This window comes from Musca domestica, unplaced genomic scaffold, assembly GCF_030504385.1.
Source record: "Musca domestica strain aabys unplaced genomic scaffold, Musca_domestica.polishedcontigs.V.1.1 63, whole genome shotgun sequence".
NCBI classification, from domain to species: domain Eukaryota; kingdom Metazoa; phylum Arthropoda; class Insecta; order Diptera; family Muscidae; genus Musca; species Musca domestica.
Genome location: NW_026712370.1, coordinates 3899439 through 3922974, shown reverse-complemented (window position 1 = coordinate 3922974; position 23536 = coordinate 3899439). Strand labels below are relative to the sequence as shown.

At 36.0% G+C, this 23536-nt stretch overlaps 1 protein-coding gene across 4 annotated transcripts; it reads left to right on the top strand.

Annotated features, from left to right (window-relative positions):
- The first annotated feature begins 5460 nt into the window (after positions 1 to 5460).
- Positions 5461 to 22790, top strand: LOC101896500 (uridine phosphorylase 1). Of its 4 annotated transcripts, none has more exons than XM_005176614.3 (7): positions 5461 to 5539; positions 15350 to 15396; positions 15474 to 15597; positions 17211 to 17342; positions 17417 to 17626; positions 22189 to 22327; positions 22397 to 22790. In XM_005176614.3, exons 2-7 carry the CDS (start codon positions 15386 to 15388, stop codon positions 22684 to 22686), a joined length of 906 nt encoding a protein of 301 aa, XP_005176671.2. In that variant the 5' UTR covers positions 5461 to 5539; positions 15350 to 15385; the 3' UTR covers positions 22687 to 22790. The 4 variants fall into 4 exon arrangements, with proteins under 4 accessions (XP_005176671.2, XP_058985604.1, XP_011296216.2 ...); XM_059129621.1 differs by lacking the exon at positions 5461 to 5539 and adding an exon at positions 5713 to 5814; XM_011297914.3 differs by lacking the exon at positions 5461 to 5539 and adding an exon at positions 11054 to 11196.
- The last annotated feature ends 746 nt before the right edge of the window (positions 22791 to 23536 follow it).

Genomic DNA, 23536 nt, shown 5'->3' with positions numbered 1-23536 from the left:
AAAAAAAAAAAAAAAAAAAATTCAATCCATTAAAAATTATGTTAACATCTTAAAAATACCGAATGTAGCTATTATATTAGGGTCTGTAGGACGACGTGGACCTTCATAGGCAACTTTTGTCATAAGCCATCACAAAAACCAAATTCGAGACTTGGAAAAAAATTCGGTGAATAATATAGGTTACATTATCAAAATACCGCATATAGGGTGGTACCATTATATGGGCCTATACTAAAACGTGGACCTGCACAGAAAATTTTCTGTCACAGGCTGTAGTATCCATTACGAACTTCAAATACGACATTTCAAACAATTTCGGTGAATATTGTACCTAATATCATAAAAATACAGAATATAGGGAGGTACTGATTTATGGGGCTTTTACGAAGACCTGGACCTGCACAGACAATTTTCTGTCACTGGTTTTAGTATCCATTACGAACTTCAAATACGACATTCCAAACAATTTCAGTGAGTATTGTACCTAAAATAGTCAAAATACATAATATACGAAGGTACTGATATATGGGGCTTATACGAAGACCTGGACCTGCACAGAAAATTTTCTGTCACAGGCTGTAGTATCCATTACGAACTTCAAATACGACATTTCAAACAATTTCGGTGAATATTGTACCTAAAATAGTAAATAGTGATATATGGGGCTTATACGAAGACCTGGACCTGCACATACAATTTTCTGTCACAGGCTGTAGTTCCTATTACGAACTCATCGTTGTATTATTACCAAACATAGATCGAGTTCGAAAATGGGTAATATTAGGGCACTTCTTCTGATACCTCCCCAACAACATTTGCAAAAAAAATATTTTACTGCACAGAAAGAGAGAGAGGATAATCCGATTTTGTTCCAACTTTGCAAATCGTAACATTTGCATTTTAGGCCACAAAATCGGCTCACTCCACCAAGTACCTCCCCCACCAACGATTAAAATTATGAATATTAAAAAGTCAAATTGTCTTCAAATTTCCCACATCCCAATATATCTACTAACAATAGATCTGGAGTGAAGATGGAAGATATCCTTCTAGTACCCACCCCATTTTGAATAACAAAAATATTCATAAAATGCAAAAAAAAAAAAAACATTCGACTGTCTCAAAATGCACACATCCTAATATTTTTACAAAACACAAGATTTTGTGTGAAGATGATAGAATCGATCCACTCCTTCTGATACCTCCCCCCCACGATTCCATAAAATGCGAATTTAGCAAACGATTGTCTTCAAATTGCACCCATCCCAATATTTCCACTTACACAAGATCTCCTGCGAAGATAGAGATGTATGGGACCACTTACGTTTTGGGCTCTCTTTGAATTGATTAAACATTCTTTAAAAAATCCATGTTTTGAACTTTCTTTGAATTTATTAAGAAATTCTTTAAAAATCCACGTTTTGGGCTTTCTTTGAATTTATTAAAAATTCTTTAAAAAATCCATGTTTTGAGCTTTCTTTGAATTTATTAAAAATTCTTTAAAAAATCCATGTTTTGAGCTTTCTTTGAATTTATTAAGAAATTCTTTAAAAATCCATGTTTTGAGCTTTCTTTGAATTTATTAAGAAATTCTTTAAAAATCCACGTTTTGGGCTTTCTTTGAATTTATTAAAAATTCTTTAAAAAATCCATGTTTTGAGCTTTCTTTGAATTTATTAAAAAAATTCTTTAAAAATCCACGTTTTGGGCTCTATTTGAATTGATTAAAAATTCTTTAAAAAATCCACGTTTTGGGCTTTTTTTGAATTTATTAAAAATTCTTTAAAAATCCACGTTTTGGGCTTTCTTTGAATTTATTAAAAATACTTTAAAAAATCCACGTTTTGGGCTTTCTATGAATTTATTAAAAATTCTTTAAAAAATCCACGTTTTGGGCATTCTATGAATTTATTTAAAATTCTTTAAAAATCGACGTTTTGGGTTCTCTTTGAATTGGTTAAAAATTCTTTAAAAATTCACGATTTATTTACTCCTTGAATTTATTAAACATTTCTTAAAAAAACCACCTTTTATATCCTCTTTAATAAAATCCATGTTTTGGGCTCTCTTTGAATTGATTAAACATTCTTTAAAAAATCCACGTTTTGTGCTTTCATTGAATTTATTAAAAATTCTTTAAAAAATTCACGTTTTGGGCTCTTTTTGAATTGATTCGACGGACCTTTGGGCCCATTCCAATCGACGAGGCTTGTCCGCAGGCAACATTCTTTGCGTCATTGGTGTTCTTAGAAGGCGCACTTCTCACATTCTTTAATGTTTTTAAAGCACGTTGAGTTTTCACAATTGAATTCTTCTGTTGGACTGACGCTTCAAACGCGGTATGTCATTAAGCGATGTGACATCTTTGTCAAAAGTTATGGCGTTGGCAGATGGGTCCGTCGAATATGGGCAACCCTGTATATACTTACAAACTTAATATACCCTTCATACTATGGTGGAGGATAAAATGCGGGGAATTCCCATTCAATTCTATTATAAAATTAATATATTACGTATTTTAATTTTTAAATTCAGCTAAATGAATGCACAACGTAAACAAACACACAACGTAAGCGCACCTCCCCCCCCCTTCTTTCGTTTCCCAGAATACTGACCACGCACACCCAGCAAAAAAGAAACAATATTGCTACAAACCGAGTGGAAAAAAACAAAAAGCAAGTTTAGTAATTGTTGTTCATAAAGAAGGAATATATCGATCAAATCCATATTCACATGAGACGTCCGGTTGACAAAGTTTGAATAGCATCGCTGAGCTTTTGTGGTGGAGGTACCAGAAGGGGTATGTCGATATCTACCATTTTTACACCAGAACTTGCGTTAGTCAAATGGTTAAGATGTGGAATGTGTGAAATTTGAAGAGAAACGCAAGGTTATTTCGCCTTTTATGAGAGTTATAATTATTCAAAATGTTGACCCTTTGTGAGGGAGGTACTTGATGGAGTAGACCGATATTGTCCATTTTCACACCTGACCTTGTACTGATGGAAATATTAGGATTTGCAAAGTTGGAACGAAATCAGATTATCATTTCTCTTACTGTGCATGAAAATATTTTTTGAAAAGTTCGACCTTTTGTTGGGTAGGTACCATAAGGAGTGGACCGATATTGCCCATCTCCGAACTCATTCTAAGTTTGACAATAATACTACGATGTACCATGTTTGGATCAAATCGGATACTCCCTTCGCAAGTTATCGTTCGCACCACCCAGACGTACGGACGGATATCGCTAGATCGATTCCAAATGCTCTGAAACGGATTTGGTCCACAGAGACGTGGAAGTGACTTCTGTGATTATACGGCTGTAAACACTATTTAGTCAATCTTAAAAATATCGCGGGTGTGGTTCATTCCCTCCCGAAGGACATAACTTCTGCGATGAGAAAGCGATATCAAAAGCGATGATTTCTATCGCTAAGGTGTGAGTTTTTTCTTTTTTCTTCTTTTTTTCCTATATTCCTAAAGTAAGGGCAGTTCCCATATTGTGTTGCTATGTATTTTGATTTTTTAAATTCATATTAATTCAGATAAGGCGCAAAACTGCAGCGTATGCACACCTCCCTCTATTCTTCACCTTCACAGAATATTATCGGTGCAACCCAACAACAAAAAAGTCACTAAAAACCCAGTGAAAAAATTAATCAATTTTTTCTGATTTTTTGTGTTTCGCGACAAACAAAAAAAAAAAAAAATGCGTGTTTACAAAAAAAAAAAAAAGAAAAAGCGGTTGTGGGGAAAGTTACCAGAAGAAGTGGTCCGACATATTCCATTTTCACACCTGATCTTGTGTTGATACAAATATTGAGATTTGCTATGTTTGAAAACAATCGGATGTTCATTTCGTTTTCATTTTCATGAGCTTCATGGTTGTTCAAAATGTTGACCCCTTTGTGGGGGAGGTACCAGAAGGAGTGGCACCATCTTCCCACCATATTTTGTGGCATAAGAAATGTTGGGATGTGTGGAATTTGAAGAGAATCGGAAAGTTATTTCGCCTTTTTTGAGAGTTATAATTATTCAAAATTCGGCTCTATTTTGTGGAGGTACATGGAGTGGACCGATATTGTCAATTTTTGCACCCGATATAGCACTAATACTCATACATGGTGAGATAAAAAAAACCTGCAACAAAGTCCAACGAAATAATTTTTAATTTTTTTTTTTTAATTTTATTGTCGGAAATAACATCAAATTTAAGAATAAGTTTAGATTTGTTCGATTTGCTCACCCATGGCACGAATTATGGCCTTGAAACCATTACGGCCAATGAAACCATCACACGCTGCCCGAATGTTGCTCTGCGGTATTTTGGCCCATTCCCGGCGAAGCGCTTGCTTGAGGTGATCGACACTTTGGTATTTTTTATTGCCAACCTCGCTTTCCGAAAAATACTCTAGACACAATTGTCCAAAGGATTGGTATCCGGAGATTTTGGTGGCCATTGTGTACTGGAAATGAAGCGAGGAACCTCATTTTCTAACCATTCTTGAGTGGCGCGTTCTGAGTGCGATGGTGCTGAGTCCTGTTGGAATGTCCAAGGTCTGCGGCCAAAATGTTAGCATGCCCAAGGCTTTAATACACCCTCCAGAATATTTTCGCAATAATATTCGGCATTTATTCCTATGTCACGGTCAATTAATACGAGCGGAGAGCGACCATCGGCTGTTATGGCGCCCCACACCATCACCATGGCCGGCGCTTGAGTTCTAGTGGCCAACCGAAGGTGCACATTTTCAGTTGACCTCTTTGACGTGTTTACTTACACGATCATTTTGTTTGTTTACAAACTGCTGGACAACGAGTGTTTTCTCTTCGGAGAAAACCAAATTCGGCAATTCACCACTATCGGCCATGCGAAGCAACTCTTTAGCTGTTTTGAGACTATTTTCTTTCTGTTCTTGCACTTTTTGGAATTTCAATGGCTTTACCCCGAGCTCATATTTCAATATTTGCCGAATGGACTATTGTGATATGTTCAGCTCACGAGCCATTGACCATTTTTCGGCCGTCGCTTCTTTACTTTTCGAACCAGAATTTTCGAAAGAATGTTGCCTGCGGACAAGCCTCTTCGATTGGAATGGGCCCAAAGGTCCGTCGAATATGGGCAACCCTGTATGGATCAAATCGGATACTCTCTTCGAGAATGATCGTACACATCAGCCAACCAGACGGACGGATGGATGCCCCTAGATCGACTGCACATGTCCTAAAACGGATTTGGTCCAAAGGCACCTAGGGTCTGAGCCCGTTATTTCGATGAGGCACTTTTTAGTTCTACCAAATTATATATACCCTCTTTAGCCATAAATGGCTGAGAGTATAACTGGAAATTAAACGAATTTCTTTGCTGGGTAGCCAACACAACAAAGAAAATACATTGTTGTTGTTGTTGGGACGGACTTCTGTGTGGCTATAAAACGTAGCGAAGCAGCCCCTAAGAATTTAGTACTGGACCGGCCTTTTGCGACGACGTTGGGTGAAAAACAGCCCCGGAGAATTTTATAAGTGAAAAAAAAATGTAAGACAATTTCTCTTCGTATCTAAACATCGATGATCGTGTCCAATGTCAACATTAAAACCACTGACAGCCACAGTCATTAATAATAATGAATAAAAGAGAACAATACAACAACAACATTTCAATCTGAACAAATAAAAAATAGACACACGCAAAGAATCTTAAAATGTTTGATAGCAAAAAAACCGATGCTAAGTGGTAAACACACAAAACAGACATACATTTGGAATACTAGATCGATAGCGCTGCATCCATGCATACAAACATGGGGTGTGGTGAGACGTTGAAAAGAAGAGAAAAACCGACACCCTCACAAACCTACATATTGCTCATTCACTGAAAAAGTGTTGCTTATTTTTTTTTTTTTTATTTTAACAATTTATATTTTTCCTACAAATCTTATTTTACTATTCTTTATAAAATGTATGTTGATATCTATAGAACTCAAGGAGTTACAGTAATTTTTACATCCAATTGGATATTAATCCATAAGACAGTGTATTGAGCTTCTGAGGCACTAAAATACTTCAAATCATGTTTGATCTTGTAAAAAAATTTAGATCTGATATCTGGTGAGCTCTCTGCTAATAACTGTCGTTATAGTATTTTTATTTATACCCCCCACCATAGTATGGAGGGTATATTAAGTTTGTCATTCCGTTTGTAACGCCTCGAAATGTACATTCTAGACCCCACAAAGTATACATATTCTTGATCAGCATAAAATTCTATGTCGATTTAGCAATGTCCGTCCGTCTATCCTTCTGTGGAAATAACTCTAGCTTCCGAACGAAATGAAGTATTTCATTTCAAGAAAATAAACACTTCTTGTGATCAGTGTGACCAGATCTAAAACAGTGTCGCAGCTAAAACCGCAATCTCGCTGAGCTGATCTAGCTATGCCAATTTGCAATCACGCTACAGGTCACAATTATAGACAGGAGCTTTCCAATTTGGATGGCCATCGGATAATATTAAGCGTGTGAAATAGACCATAAGATTTGTGTCAAAAAAAAAAAAAAAAAAAAAAAAAAAAAAAAACAATTTTCTCATTAAACCACGAATATTCTTAATCCCGGTGAAATTACAAATATACAAAAAGGTCAATTCTGTCCATTACTTAGATGTCGATAGTGAAGATATCGGATATATATAGCGACATATATTCGCTAGAATGCTTACATCTCAAAAACAGCTGAACTGATTTTGACAAATCTTGTCAGTTCTGAATGCCTTCTTGACAGGAAAAAAATCTAGACAAAAACGCATGAAAAGATCCCAATAAAGATGAGAATATTGATTTTGTGATATTTTCTTATATTTTTCCATTTTGTCATATTTTTGTCGCATGATATATTTTTTTTTTTTTACTTACGATATTGAATTTTACATTTTGTAATACTTTTACTCCTTACAACACTATATAGTTAGGATATTATACACAGGGCACATTTATGACCCGATCATCACGAAATGTTGGATGGAGGTGGGGTTAGTATCAGAATAGAAGCCTGATGTTTTTGGAGATGATCGCTAAATATTTAGAGGATCAAATGGACCAAAAACTGATAGTTTTCTGACACGTCATAATTATCGTCCGATTTTAATTGGGGGTCCTGTATAGGCACTGCCAAGTATTTTGGATGGCTATCGGATAACAGTTAGCGGCAAAATGGGCCCAATTTTTGTGGGAGAAAATACCAAATTGTCTATTCCACCAAAATGCTGAAAGTGAATTCCAGGCCAATTAAGAAATACACCAATGACGCACTTCTGATCCTTTTTACAACAATTCATATAGAGAAACCTTAATTTACACATATTGTTCTGAATAGCCATTAGCATGACTCTCTTTTCTTAAGCTTTAATATAGGGCAAATTCTATAAGAATATGCATTACTTCGGTCCATACCATGAAATTTTTTAGAGATGACATGTTTTTGGAGGAGGACCATTAAGGTCCAACATCTGTTTTTATATTTAATATAATTTTTTAAAATGTATTAAGTCCTGCTACTTGGAAATTAGAGACCGAATGATGATTAGAATGATATCGCTTGTAATCTTAAAACTTTCGCAACCTCTATTTAACCTTTTCAATCCGCATCTAATGTAAAGAAGTGAATTCATAGTGTATAATTTTATTCTATTTCAAATTTCTGCTTTTATAAGGTTGATGCCACTGAAAACGCTTCCAACTTCTGCGTTACTAAATGGTAAAACTAGACACTTCGTAACAGAAGAAGACAATTCCTTGAATGGGTTTTCATTTAAATCATTTTTAAATTCTTATACTCATATCCAAAAAAATAAATCATTGAGTTTATGTTTGCCCATTTATATGTACTTAGCTTTTACCATTGCTTTTCTAAAATAGTAATTTCGTTCAAAATGCCCATGTAATTTAATTTTTTGGATTTAAGATAAATTGGATTTATAAGAAAGTACTAAATTAAAAAAAAAAAAAAATTTGGACAAAAAAAAATTCTAAAAAATGCTAAACTAAAAATTTGAAAAAACTAAGAAAAATGCTAAATGCTAAATGAAAATTCTGCTGCTAAAAACAAAAAAATACGCTAAATTTAGCTGCAAAAATGCTAAAATGGCCACACTGTTCGTGATCGTTATCGTAAAAATTGCACACATGCTATTCAACCTTCAGTCTAGGACAAAAAAAAAAAAAAAAACGGAGCATTCAAATATAGGGAATACCCCTGAACTTAACACAGAAATAAATGGATTGCCGTTTTTAGATGGAATGAGTGGATTTAATTGAAAATGGACCTATATGGAAAATCTTCTGTAAAGAATATTCTTTTTTTTTTAATTATGAGGCAATATGAAGAAAAGTAGTACCGTTGCAGGAGGACTTCACCGAATTGTGAACCAATGTATCCAATTTTTAGTAAACCCAGCATAATCTGGCGAAGAATCTCACTACAAATGGGATTAGTGATCCCTTATGTATGATTTTTTTTTTTATACCCTCCACCATATTATGGAGGGTATATTAAGTTCGTCAATGTCCGTCCGTCTGCGGAAATCACTCTAGCTTCCGAACGAAATGAAGTGAGTTGATAAAAATTTACTCAAATGTGTATTATGTCTGCAGGACTTTTTATACCCTCAGCCATATGGCTACAGAGGGTATATATCATTTGATACGGCCAAAACGTGCCTAGTCGAAATAACGGTTTTAGACCCTAGGTCTCTTTGGGCCATATCCGTTTCAGAACATTTGGAGTCGATCTAGCGATGCCCGTCCGTCCGTCCGTCCGTCTGTCTGGCTGGCTGGTGCGCACGATAACTCTCGAAGGGAGTATCCGATTTGGTCCAAATTGGCTACACCGTAATATTTTTGTCAAACTTAGATCGAGTTCGGAGTTGGGCAATATCGGTCCACTCCTTCTGGTACCTCCCCCACAAAAGGTCGAAATTTTCAAAAAATATATTTTTTGCACAGGAAGAGAAAGGATAATCCGAATTTGCTCCAACTTTGCAAATCCTAATATTTACGTCAGTGCTAGGTCAGGTGTGAAAATGGGCAATATCGGTCCACTCCATCAAGTACCTCCCCCACAAATGGTCAAAATTTTGAATAATTACAACTCTCATAAAATGTTATGTAAGAGTCCGATTGTCTTCAAATTTCACACATCCCAATATTTATATTAACCCAAGGTCTGGTGTTAAGATGAACAATATCGGTCCACTCCTTCTGGTACCTCCCCCACAAAAGGTCGAAATGTTCAAAAAATATATTCTTTGCACAGAAAGAGAAAGGATAATCCGAATTTGCTCCAACTTTGCAAATCCTGATATTTGCGTCAGTGCTAGGGCAGGTGTGGAAATGGACAATATCGGCCCACTCCTTCTGGTACCTCCCCCACAAAAGGTCGAAATTTTCAAAAAAATAAAAATTTTTGCACAGAAAGAGAAAGGCTAATCCGAATTTGCTCCGACTTTGCGAATCCTAATATTTACGTCAGTGCTAGGACAGGTGTGAAAATGGACAATATCGGTCCACTCCATCAAGTACCTCCCCCACAAAATATTGAAATTTTGAGTACCCATGAAGCTCATAAATCGCCAAATTAACATCCGATTCCATTTAGACTTGGCACATCTGTCGAAATATTTATATCATATTTTGGGTCCGATAGGAAATGGGCAATATTGGCCCATTCCTTAGGAATCTGCTCCATAGAGGGTCAAACGTTTGAATAACCGAACATAGGCTGAGGGTATATCTCTGGCGGCAATACCGACTGATACTTTTTAACTTGTTTTTATTGAAAATGGGCCATGTAGGTCCACGTCTTCTTATAGCCCCCCTATAACGGTACCTCCCGATATTCGGTATTTTGATGATTTTACCGACATTATTTACCGGAATTGTTTCAAAATTGATATTTGAAGTTCGTAATGAATACTACAGTCTATTACAGAAAATTGTCTGTCCAGGTCCACGTTTTCGTATAGCCCCCATATAACGGTAGCCCCCGATATTCGGCATTTTGATGATTAAAGCGACATTATTTATCGGAACTATTTCAAATTTAGTATTTGAAGTTCGTAATATATACAACAGCATAAGACAGAAAATTTGCCATGTAGGTCCACGTCTTTCTATAGTCCCCATATAACGGTACATTCCGATATGCGGTATTTTGATGATTTTAGCGACATTATTTACCGGAATTGTTTCAAAATTTATATTTGAAGTTCGTAATGAATACTACAGCCTATGACAGAAAATTGTCTGCCCAAGTCTACGTCTTCGTATAGCCCCCATATAACGGTAGCCCCGATATTCGGTATTTTGATGATTTAAGAGACATTATTTACCGGAATTGTTTTAAATTCCGCAGTTGAAATTCGTAATGGATACTACAGCCTCAGACAGAAAATTGTCTTTCGTCTTCACACTAGATCGTATGTTCGTAAACATATTAGAATTTCTAAATTTGAAGAGAATCTGATGCTTATTTCCGTTTTGTTATTAAAAATTTTGACCGCTTTGTGGGGGAGGTACCAGAAAGGGTAGGTTGATATATTCCATCTTAACACCAGACCTTGGGCTAATAAAAATATTGGGATGTGTGAAATTTGAAGACAATAGGACTCTTACATCACATTTTATGAGAGTTGCAATATTTTGACCATTTGTGGGAGAGGTACTTAATGGAGTGGACCGATATATTCTATCTTCACACCCGACCTTGGACTAATATAAATATTGTGATGTGTGAAATTTAAGGACAATAGGACTCTTACATCACATTTTATGAGAGTTGCAATTATTTAATATTTTGACCATTTGTGTGGGAGGTACTCGATGGAGTGAACCGATGTTGTCCATTTTCACACCTGACCTTGTACTAATCGAAATATTAGGATTTTCAAAGTTGGAGCAAAATCGGATTATCCTTTCTCTTTCTGTGCAGTAACATATTTTTTTGAAAAGTTCGACCTTTTGTGGGAGAGGTACCAGCAGGAGTGGACAGATATTGCCCATCTCCGAACTCAATCTAAGTTTGACAAAAATGTTACGATGTCTCAAGTTTGGACCAAATCGGATACTCCTTTCGAGAGTTATCGTGCGCACCAGCCAGCCAGACAGACAGATGTCAACCTCGATGATTTCTATCGCTAAGGTGTGAGTTTTTTCCTTTTTCATCTTTTTTTTCCTATATTTAAATTCAAGTAAGGGGAATTCCCATATTTTGTTGCATTCCATTCTATTCTATTATAAAATAAATATACTACGTATTTTGATTTTTAAATTCAGTTAAACTAATGCAGATAACACGCAAAAATGCAACGTATGCACGCCTCCCTCCATTCTTCACCTTCACAGAATATTGACGCAACCCAACAAAAAAAAAAAGAAAACAGTCACTAAAAAGCCATTGAAGAAATGAATCATTTTTTTCTGATTTTGTGTGTTTCGCGAAAAACAAAAAATTGGGGAAGTTACCAGAAGAAGTGGTCCGACATATTTTTTTGAATTTTTCGACCTTTTGTGGGGAATGTACCAGAAGGAGTGGACCGATATTGCCCATCTCCGAACTCGATCTAAGTTTGACAAAAATATTACGATCTCCCACGTTTGGACCAAATCGGATACTCCCTTCGAGAGTTATCGTGCGCACCAGCCAGCCAGGCAGACGGCCGGACGGACATCGCTAGATCGACTGCAAATGTTCTGAAACGGATTTGTTCCAAAGAGACCTAAAAACCGTTATTTCGACTAGGCACGGATATACACCCTCTTTAGCCATATGGCAGAGGGTATAAAATGACCTAAGGTGGACTTTTCGATGATTGCTAGTATAATATATATTTAATAGGTAAAATGATAACCGCCACACCCAATTAATATGTTATATATTTCGTTTTGTGAACCTCCGTTTTTTCCTGATAATAAAAAAATAGAAATATGAGCGCAACAAACGTAATTGAAAATAAATTGGATTTTTCTAGCAATTGCATTTGCGATAGTGAATCATCTCTTTGTTTGAACAAAATAACGGATTTTTATGATCGCAAATAGAAAATCACTTCAGTTGTCATTCGGTAGTGGTATAAAATAGGTTCCCTCATTTCCGTCTTAAAATAACAAGAAATCCCGATAATATTACGTTAGTGAATCAAGATAAATCTTCTATATCTAGCAAAGAGGAAAATGTTTGTATATTTGTGTGTTTGTAATTTATGGACTCGAAAACCGCTGGAAAGATTTTCCTGAAAATTTCCAACATCGCCTGCAAGTAACATAGGCTAATAAATTGTTATACCCTCCACCATACTATGGAGGGTATATTCATTTTGTCAATCCGTTTGTAACTCCTCGACACACTCATGTCAGGTCCAACAAAGTATATATATACTCTGATCAGCGTAAAATTCTAAGTCGATTTAGCGATGTCCGTCTGTCTGTCCGTCCGTCTGTCTGTTGTAATCACGCTATTTTTCGAACGAATTGAGATAGAAGGGTACAATTTTGCACACATGTTTATTTTGCCAATGGGCTAATAGGTTAAGTTCGTAAATGGGCCATGTAGGTCCACGTTTTCATATAGCCCCCACATAACGGTACCTCCCTATATTCGGTATTTTGATGATTTTAGCCACATTATTATCTGGAATTGTTTCAAATTTGGTATTTGAAGTTCGTAATGGATACTACAGCCTGTGACAGAAAATTATCTGTGCAGGTCCAGGTCTTCGTATAAGCCCCATATATCAGTACCTCCCTTTATTCGGTATTTTGATGATTTTAGCGTCATTATTCACCGGAGTAGTTTCAAATTACGTATTTACAGTTCGTAGTGAATACTACAGCCTGTGACAGAAAATTATCTGTGCAGGTCCAAGCCTTCGTATAAGCCCCATATATCAGTAGCTCCCTATATTCGGTATTTTAATGATTTTAGCCACATTATTATCCGGAATTGTTTCAAATTTGAAATTTGAAGTTCGTAATGGATGCTACAGCCTGTGACAGAAAATTGTCTGTGCAGGTCCAGGTCTTCGTATAAGCCCCATATATCAGTACCTCCCTATATTCGGTATTTTAATGATTTTAGCCACATTATTCACCGGAATTGTTTCAAATTTGGTATTTGAAGCTCGTAATGGATACTACATCTGTGCAGGTCCACATCTACGTATAGCCCCCATATAACGGTACCTCCGGGCATTTGGTATTTTGATGTTTTTAGTGACATTTTTCACCGGAATTGTTTCAAATTTGGTATTTGAAGTTCGTGCAGATCCAGGTCTTCCTATAAGCCCCATATATCAGTACTTCCGTATATTTGTATTTTGACGATTTTACATACAATACTCACCGAAATTGTTTGAGATGTCGTATTTGAAGTTCGTGATGGATACTCCAGCCTGCGACAGAAAATTGTCTATGCAGGACCAGGTCTTCGTATAGCTTCGATATAACGGTACCTCCCTATATACGGTATTTTGATGATTATAGTTACATTATTCACTGTTTTTTTCAAGTTTCGAATTTGAATATGGTAATGGCTTATGACCAAAGCCTATATAGGTTCACGTCGTAAAGACTCCAATATAAAGGCTTTATTGGGTATTTTTAAGATTTTAACAGATTCTGGTACCTCACCCACAAAGGGACAAAGTTTTAAATAACCAAAACGAAAAAAAAGAAAAGAAATAAGCATCCGGTTCTCTTCACATTTCACACACCGCATTACTTCTAATACCACAAGATATGATGTGAAGATGGGATATATCGGCCCACTTCTTCTGGTACATCCCTCCCCACAAAAGCTCAAAATTTTGAATATTCATGAAGCTCATAAAGCGCGAAATAAACATCAGATTCCATTCATACATCTCAATATTTCCATCAACACAAGATCTGTTATAACAAGTAAAAAAAAAACATTAAGTTCGGCCGGGCCAAACTTTTAATACCCTCCACCTTAGGGTAAAGGAAACATTAGAGCCCATTAAGACCCACATATACCAATTTTTAGACATATTCATGGGAAAATTTGCCAAAAATCATCAAAATACCGAATATCGGGAGGTGCCGTTATATGGGGGCTACACCAAATCGTGGTCCCATACATGCAATGTTTCGCCACCGGAGCTGGAACCCATTATGACCAACAAATACCAATTTTTAGACAAATCGGTGAAAAAATGTGGCAAAACCATCAAAATACCGAATATCGGGCGATACCTTTATATGGGGGCTATACCGAAGCGTGAACCCATACATGCAATGTTTCGCCACCGGAGCTGGAACCCATTATGACCAACAAATACCAATTTTAAGACAAATCCCTGAAAAAATGTGGCATAAATCATGAAAATATCGAATATCGGGAGGTACCGTTATATGGGGGCTATACCAAAACGTGGACCGATATATCTCATTTTCAATACCAACCATCCTAGACACAATACAAATTGCTCTGCTAAATTTTGGGGCTCTACGTTAAATAATGTGGGCTGTATCGTGATTTCAACAGACAGATGGACAGACAGACAGACGGAAATCGTTAAATCGACTTAGAATTTTATGCTGATCAAATATCATAACAAAAGTCAAAATATATTAAAAAAATCGAAGATTGGCTGAGGATACATCACATGTCAGCCAAACCGACTTTTTAGCTTGTTTTGTACCAAGCTTAGTACCATTTGCCACGATTGGTAGACTAAAGTAGGGATTTACATAACTACCGTTACTTATATCAGGCACACTTCCCAACTTTGATTGCCATTTAAAATGTCATGATTTTAGCACCAACCATCAAAAAAAAAAAAATCATCATGGTTTTACATTGGTACCTTTTAGTACTTTTTGTACATTTCTAGTACAAAATTTCTAAAAACCCTGTGGTACGGTATGCCTATGCTACACTTCACCAGTGAACCCTAATTCAAGGTCTATCCGTTCACCCAATAAAGTGGCACCATTTTCAGTACCTTTTAGTACATTGCGTACTCTTCTAGAACGAATTCTCAAAATATTTTCCGTTACACATTTTTATTAGCCATAAACAATTCACAAATCGTCCAGCATAACCGGTACCATAATTAGTATCATTTTGTACATTTTCTTTTGGGCGTTGATGATTCACTTAGTCTGTCATCATTCATTTAACACTTCTATGTAAACACACACACACATAAAATTTTATAAAAATTGTCTTAATCTTATCGCATTTTATTTGCAAACAATGCAGTTCTGTCATGTACATGCAATAATAACAATAATAAAACAACAACAATTATTTGTTTATTTTTTTCCAACAGATTTTAGCCCGAAAGATACAACAAGACTGCAAGATAATGGCGAATAGGTAATAATTGTTTATTAGTTCAACTGCACCGATAAATACTTAATCCCCCGAGACAATTGTTTTCTGAACTCTTTCAGATATCCAAATTTAAAAAATCCCCATTTAAAAACCATGAAATCGGACTTTTTATATCACATCAATGTCAATGTGGCCGATACTGACAATCCAACGGAAATACGAGAAAAATTCGGAGATGTGAAGGTAAGAAGGAATGTTGTGAGCGTTTGCACTCAGAAATAGAAAGAAATTAAAAAAAAAGTAAAAAAGCTGCTAAGTTCGGCTGGGCCGAAATTTTTATACCCCCACCATTGGGAAATTTTAGAATAAGTTTAGATTTGTTCGAATTGGTCACCTTTGGCACGAATTATGGCCTTCAAACTGCCAATAAAAACCGTCACACACTGCCCGAATGTTGCTCTGCGGTATTTTGGCCCATTCCCGGCGAAACGCTTTCTTTGGTATTTTTTAGTGCCAACCTTGCTTTCCAAAATACTCCAGACGCAATAGTCCAACGGATTTGTATCCGGATATTTTGGTAGCCATTGTGCTCTGAAAATGAAGCGAGGAACCTCATTTTATAACCATTCTTGGGTGGCACGTACTGAGTGCGATGGTGCTGAGTTCTGTTGGAATGTCCAAGGTCTGCGGCCAAAATGTTTGCGTGCCCAAGGCTCTAATGCACCCTCCAGAATATTTTCGCCTTAATATTCGACATTTATTCTGATGCTACGGTCGATTAATACGAGCGGAGAGGGACCATCGGCTGTTATGGCGGGCCACACCATCATCATGGCTGGCGCTTGAGTTTTAGCAGCCAACTGAAGTTGCACATTTTCTGCTGATCTCTTTGGTCAGTAAAGACGATCATTTTGTTTGTTTACAAACTGCTGGACAACGAATGTTTTCTCATCGGAGAAAATCAAATTCGGCAGTTCTTCACTTTCGGCCAAGCGAAGCAACTCTTTAGCTCTTTTGAGTCTATTTTCTTTCTGTTGCGGTGTAAGTTCTTGCACTTTTTGGAATTTCAATGGCTTTACCCTGAGCTAATTTTTCAATATTTGCCAAATGGAATATTGCGATATGTTCAGCTCACGAGCCATTGGCCATTTTTCGGCCACTGCGACGCGGGTTTCGATCAGTTCGCCTCTTTACTTTTCGAACCATTTCTGCTGATGTTGCTGTTTTCTTCCACTTCCACTTCCTTGATGTCGGGCTACGCTACCAGTATCACGGTAACGAAACCCAAAAGATTTATTCACCATCACGCTTGAATTCCATCACGTATAACTTTTTTTCTGGAAATTTCTCACGCTCATGCTTTTGTACGCTTGTAAACAATATAGTGAGCTGTCACTGGAATAATGTTAACAACTGTCGGACGACAACTGGCTTAGAAATGACAGCTGTCTGAAGTTGGTTACAGTTTTTCATCTCACCCTGTATATACTTTATTAGGTCTAAAATAATTATTTCGATGAGTTACAAACGGAATGACGAACATCCTTACTATACATGGTGAAGGGTATAAGAATGTATATATTTTTATTTTATTGTTGCAAAATAGTTAGGCTTAATCCCATCACTGTTGTCTGTACTGATGAGGATTGGTGGCTCTTTACGAAACCGAGGTAGTCCCTGTCTTACCCCCTGGTAAATATTACCATCGTTCTCCAACCAATAAAAAAAACGTTGTTTTTATAAGAACAACAACACTGGGATTAAGCCTAACTATTTTGCAACGAGAAAATATTACGGTATCCCGAACAAATATGCCAACACTGTTCTATTTTTTTTTTATTTTATTTTGTATCCAGGTTGTTTGTATGGGTGGCACCAAAAATCGTATGCTGGCCTTGGCCGAACACGTGCGGACGCTTCTGGGACTCGACGATAAACAAGAATTGGTTGATATTGCCGAAGCTGGAAATCGTTATGCCATTTACAAGGTAATCAAATCAAATCAATGTCTCCTCTCCATACATCCAACATTTAGAAATAATATTTTTTTGGTTCTTGCCAGGTTGGTCCCGTTCTCTGCTGTTCCCATGGTGTGGGCATGAGCACTATGAGTGTTGTTCTGCATGAATTGCTAAAACTGGTACACTATGCCCAATGTGATGACCCGGTCTTCATACGTTTGGGCACCAGTGGTGGCGTGGGTGTGGCACCCGGTACAGTTGTGGTCACCAAAGAAGCCTATAATGGCTATTTGCGCAATGAACACGAGATTGTAAGTTTTCAATTTCAACTTCTAATTGTCAATTAATGATGGTTAGAATTTCGTTAGCTTGATACTTATCTAGATACAAAGAAAAGTTCGGCCGGGCCGAACTTTGAATGCCGTCCACCATTTGAAAAGGATTTGGCAATTCTCAAAAAAAAAAAAAAAAAATAAAATCCGTTAAAAATTCTGTTAAAATTTAAAAAATACCGAATGTAGCTGTTATATTAGGATCTATACGACGACATGGACCTGCATAGGTAACTTTTGTCATAAGCCATCACAATATTAAAATGCGAAACTTGAAAATAAATTCGATGAATAATGTAGCTAAAATCATCAAAATATCGAATAGTGGGAGGTACCGTTATATCGGGCCTATACGAAGACCTGGACCGGCATAGACAATTTGCAGTCATCGGCTGTAGTACACATTACGAACTACAAATATCAAATTTGAAACAATTCCGGTGAATAACGTCGCTAAAATCATCTAAATACCGAATAGTGGGAGGTACCGTTATATGGAGGCTATACGAAGACCTGGACCTGCATAGACAATTTTCTGTCTTAAGATGTAATATCCATTACGAACTTCTACTACCAAATTTGAAACATTTCCGATGAATACAGTCGATTAAATCGCGAAAATACCCAAAGTAGGGTGGTTCCATCATATGGGGACTATACCAAAACGTGGACCTACATGGCCCAATTTCAATACCAATAGTCCTGCATCTGCAGATCTAAATCGATTTCCATCCAAGATACCAACAGTGATTCCAAATGTAAATGGTAATAATTTTGGACAGTCGTGGATCTTAGATCTCAACACCAGATACTAACAGTGACCTAAATATCACTTCACCCAACATCCAATTTATTAAAACTTTGTACTTTCGAATAACCTATAGTACACATATTCCAAAACCACCTCCATATCTTAACAACAGACACCAAGAGTGTCATCTACATCAAATTTCAGGAAATCAATTCAATTCCTACACCCAATACCCAATTTAGTACTTTTTGTACATTTAAAGTACATATTTCCAAGACAGCTTTTATGTCTCAATCCCATTTACCAATAGAGAAGTCAATGTCAAATTTCCGGATTCCATTTCCATCCCTACACCCAATACCCAATTAAGTACCACTCAGTTCTTTTTGAGCAATTATAGTACACATATTCAAAACTATCTCCTTCGCTTAGCCACAGACACAATCAGTCCCTCACCTAATGTCATATTTTGTACAATTTAGTACTTTTCGTACAATTATGGTACACGATCCTGAAACCACCTCCATATGTCCCGGCTTCACATGAATAGCGACCCCAATATGAAAATTCAGATTTCAAGCTATCTGTTCACCCAATACCAAATTGTAACAATTATAGTACTATTTCGTACTTTAAGTGCACAAATAACACACATTTCCAACACCGTTTATGCTTGTAGGCTTGTACCACTATCAGGAACTACAATAAAAATTTTTCAAAATCTTAGCTTCATCCATTCACCTCTAAAGCAAACTTTTCCAAATTTAGTACCATTTAGTACAGTTCACACACTTAGTACATATTTCCCATACCACCTACGTTTGAGGATAAAATTATCCACATTTGTGGATAAAATAATCTACGTTGGCAGATAAAATTTTCCACGTTTGTGGATAAAATTATTCGCGTTTGTGGATAAAATTATCCACGTTTGAGGATAAAATTATCCACGTTTGTGAATAGAATTATCCACGTTGGAGGATGAAATTATCCACATTTGTGGATGAAATTATCCACATTTGTGGATGAAATTATCCATATTGGTGGATAAAATTATCTACGTTTGAGGATAAAATTATCGACGTTGGAGGATGAAATTATCCATATTGGTGGATAAAATTATGTACGTTTGAGGATAAAATTATCCACGTTCGAGGATGAAATTATCCATATTGGTGGATAAAATTATCTACGTTTGAGAATAAAATTATCCACGTTGGTGGATAAAATTATCCACATTTGTGGATAAAATTATCCACATTTGGGGATAAAATAATCTACGTTGGTGGATAAAATTATCCACGTTTGAGGATTAAATTATCTACGTTGGTGGATAAAATTATCCACGTTTGAGGATAAAATTATCCACATTTATGGATAAAATTATCTACGTTTGTGGATAAAATTATCCACGTTTGAGGATAAAATTGTCCACGTTTGAGGGTAAAATTATCCACGTTTGAGGATAAAATTATTCACGTTTGTGAATAGAATTATCCACGTTGGAGGATGAAATTATCCACATTTGTGGATGAAATTATCCATATTGGTGGATAAAATTATCCACGTTTGTGGATAAAATTATCCACGTTTGTGGATAAAACTTTCCACGTTTTGGATAAAATTATTCGCGTTTGAGGATAAAGTTATCCACGTTTGAGGATAAAATTATCCACGTTTGAGTATAAAATTATCCACGTTTGAGGATAAAATTATCCATATTGGTGGATGAAATTATCCATATTGGTGGATAAAATTATCTACGGTTGAGGATATAATTATCCACGTTTGTGGATAAAATTATCCACGTTTGTGGATAAAATTATCCACGTTTGTGGATAAAACTTTTCAAGTTTTGGATAAAATTATTCGCGTTTGTGGATAAAATATCCACATTTGTGGATAAAATAATATACGTTGGTGGATAAAATAATCTACGTTTGAGGATAAAATTATCCACGTTTGAGGATAAACTTATCCATATTGGTGGATAAAATTATCTACGTTTGAGGATAAAATTATCCACGTTTGAGGATAAAATTATCCATATTGGTGGATGAAATTATCCATATTGGTGGATAAAATTATCTACGTTTAAGGATAAAATTATCCACGTTTCAGGAAAAAAATATCCACGTTTGAGGATAAAATTATCCACGTTGGAGGATGAAATTATCCATATTGGTGGATAAAATTATCTACGTTTAAGGATAAAATTATCCACGTTTGAGGATAAAATTATCTACGTTTAAGGATAAAATTATCCACGTTTGAGGATAAAATTATCCACGTTTGAGGATAAAATTATCCACGTTTGAGGATAAAATTTTCCACGTTTGAGGATAAAATTATCCACGTTTGAGGATAAAATTATCCACGTTTGAGGATAAAATTATCCACGTCTGAAGATAAAATTATCCACGTTTGAGGATGAAATTATCCACGTTGGAGGATGAAATTATCCATATTGGTGGATAAAATTATGTACGTTTGAGGATAAAATTATCCACGTTTGAGGATAAAATTATCTACGTTTGAGGATAAAATTATCCACGTTTGAGGATAAAACTTTCCACGTTTTGGATAAAATTATTCGCGTTTGAGGATAAAATTATCTACGTTTGAGGATAAAATTATCCACGTTTGAGGATAAAATTATCCACGTTTGAGGATAAAATTATCCACGTCTGAAGATAAAATTATCCACGTTTGAGGATAATATTATCCACGTTTAAGGATAAAATTATCCACGTTGGAGGATGAAATTATCCATATTGGTGGATAAAATTATCTACGTTTGAGGATAAAATTATCCACGTTTGAGGATAAAATTATCTACGTTTGAGGATAAAATTATCCACGTTTGTGGATAAAACTTTCCACGTTTTGGATAAAATTATTCGCGTTTGAGGATAAAATTATCCACGTTTGAGGATAAAATTATCCACGTTTGAGGATAAAATTATCCACGTTTGAGGATAAAATTATCCACGTTTGAGGATAAAATTATCCACGTCTGAAGATAAAATTGTCCACGTTTGAGGATAAAATTATCCACGTTGGAGGAAGAAAATATCCACATTTGTGGATAAAATTAGCCACGTTTAAGGATAAAATTATCCACGTTGGAGGATGAAATTATCCATATTGGTGAATAAAATTATCCACGTTGGTACATAAAATCCATGTCTTCGTAAAGGCCCCATATAACGGCACCTCCCTATATTGGGTATTTTGTTGATTTTAGCGACATTTTCATCGGAATTGTTTCAAATTACGTATTTACAGTTCGTACTGGAAATTACAGTCTGTGACAGGAAACTGTCTATGCAGGTCCAGGTCTTCGTATAGGTCCCGTATATCAGCAACCCCTCTATATTCCGTATTTTGACGATTTTAAGGTACAATACTCAAACGAAATTGTTTGGGATGTCGTATTTGAAGTTCGTAATGGTTGCTACAGTCTGTGACAGAGAATTGTCTGTGCAGGTCCAGGTCTTCGTATAGCTCGTAAATTTTTGACCGTTTATTTCAAGTTTCAAATTTAAATATGCCATAAGCCATTAGCTTATGACAAACAATCCCTATTTAGATCCACGTCGTATAGACCACAATATAACGGTTATTTTTGGTTTTTTTTTAAGATTTTAACAGAATTTTTAACGGATTTTATTTTATGAAAATTTCCAAATTCCTTCCAAATGGTGGAGGGTATTATTGTTCCAATTATTTTTACTTTTTTCTTTTTTGTTTTTTAAAATATGATCACTCACGATTTTTCGCATTTCAGGCAATTCTGGGTAAAAAGGTTTTACGTCCAGCCATATTCGATGAACAAGTCGCCAAAGACCTGATGACATGTTCCAGTTATCAACGTGACTATGAAATCGTTTGGGGTAATACCATGGCAGCGGAATGTTTTTATGAAGGTACGACGGAAGAATCCACTCTCATATTTGTCTTGATTAATTGTTTCCCCTACTTCTCCCCTCCCCCAGGTCAAGGTCGTTTGGACGGAGCCAGTTGCGATTACACGGAAGCCGATAAAATGGCCTTCCTACAACGCGCCTTCGAAAAGGGAATACGAAATATTGAAATGGAAGCGACAATGTTCTCGGCCCTTACCCGCCATGTGGGTGTTAAGGCGGCCGATGTATGTGTAACGCTGCTCAATCGCCTCAACGGAGACCAGGTGCTTTTGACCAAAGAACAAAAGGAAGACTTTGAGCATCGACCCTTTACCATCGTTGGGGAATATATTAAAAAGGCAGTGATGCCAAGTAAATGAGACGGGATCTTAAAATAAATGTTTTTATGTGCGTTATTGAGTATCATTGAATGATGAAATTGTAAAATTATGAACCATGAATAAATTGTAATTTTATCGCATAATTTTTTAAACATTGTTGTTAATTGTTGGTAACGAAAGCTAAGTGTTTGCATAGCAGATTCCGTAATTCTCAAGAAAAAAATTTTCAGTGGGCGTATATATCAAAATATGTATGTGTTTTGTTTCCAATTACTTATTTGATGATTGCTCCTACAATAGTTGTGTACGTTCACTTTACCCGTTAACATTTCTTGCAACAGGTTATCGAAAAACATTCGAAAAAATGCATGCGTTACACATTTGAATCTAAACTTGAATTTTTTTATTGAAAAAAAAATTAAAGTTAAATACTTGTTATAAGAATAATAACACTGTGCGACAAAATTCGATTTTAAAGGTAACAAGTGAAAAAAAAACATTAAGTTCGGCCAGACAGAATTTTTAATAACCTCCACTTTTGGATAAAGAAAACATTTTTATATAAAATTATCTGAATTCAAAAGTGTTCTACTACAAACTATAAATATCAGTAAGGCCATTTAGATGCTGTTAATGGATGAGGCCGTTATTTGGGGGCCATACCAAAACAGGAATTCTAGCGTGATAGTGTGATTTCTTTAAATTGGGCTAGAAAACAACAAGTGGCTATCGTTACAGCACTCCAGCATTTAAATGTGAATAAATCTTTTGTGTGTCGTACCATCGCTTGTTGCCGTGATACTGGTAACGTAGCCCGCCGTCAAGGACGTGGACAACATCAGCAGAAATGGTTTGAAAAGTAAACAAGTTAAAACGCAGTAAGTTCGGC

Bases quoted from the DNA above. Each gene is read 5' to 3' on its own strand.
- LOC101896500 (XM_011297914.3), top strand. From the start codon at position 11,086: ATGTTACGATGTCTCAAGTTTGGACCAAATCGGATACTCCTTTCGAGA. The intron at 15,598-17,210 runs GTAAGAAGGAAT...TTTTGTATCCAG, and splicing joins AAAAATTCGGAGATGTGAAG to GTTGTTTGTATGGGTGGCAC. The intron at 17,343-17,416 runs GTAATCAAATCA...GGTTCTTGCCAG, and splicing joins ATCGTTATGCCATTTACAAG to GTTGGTCCCGTTCTCTGCTG.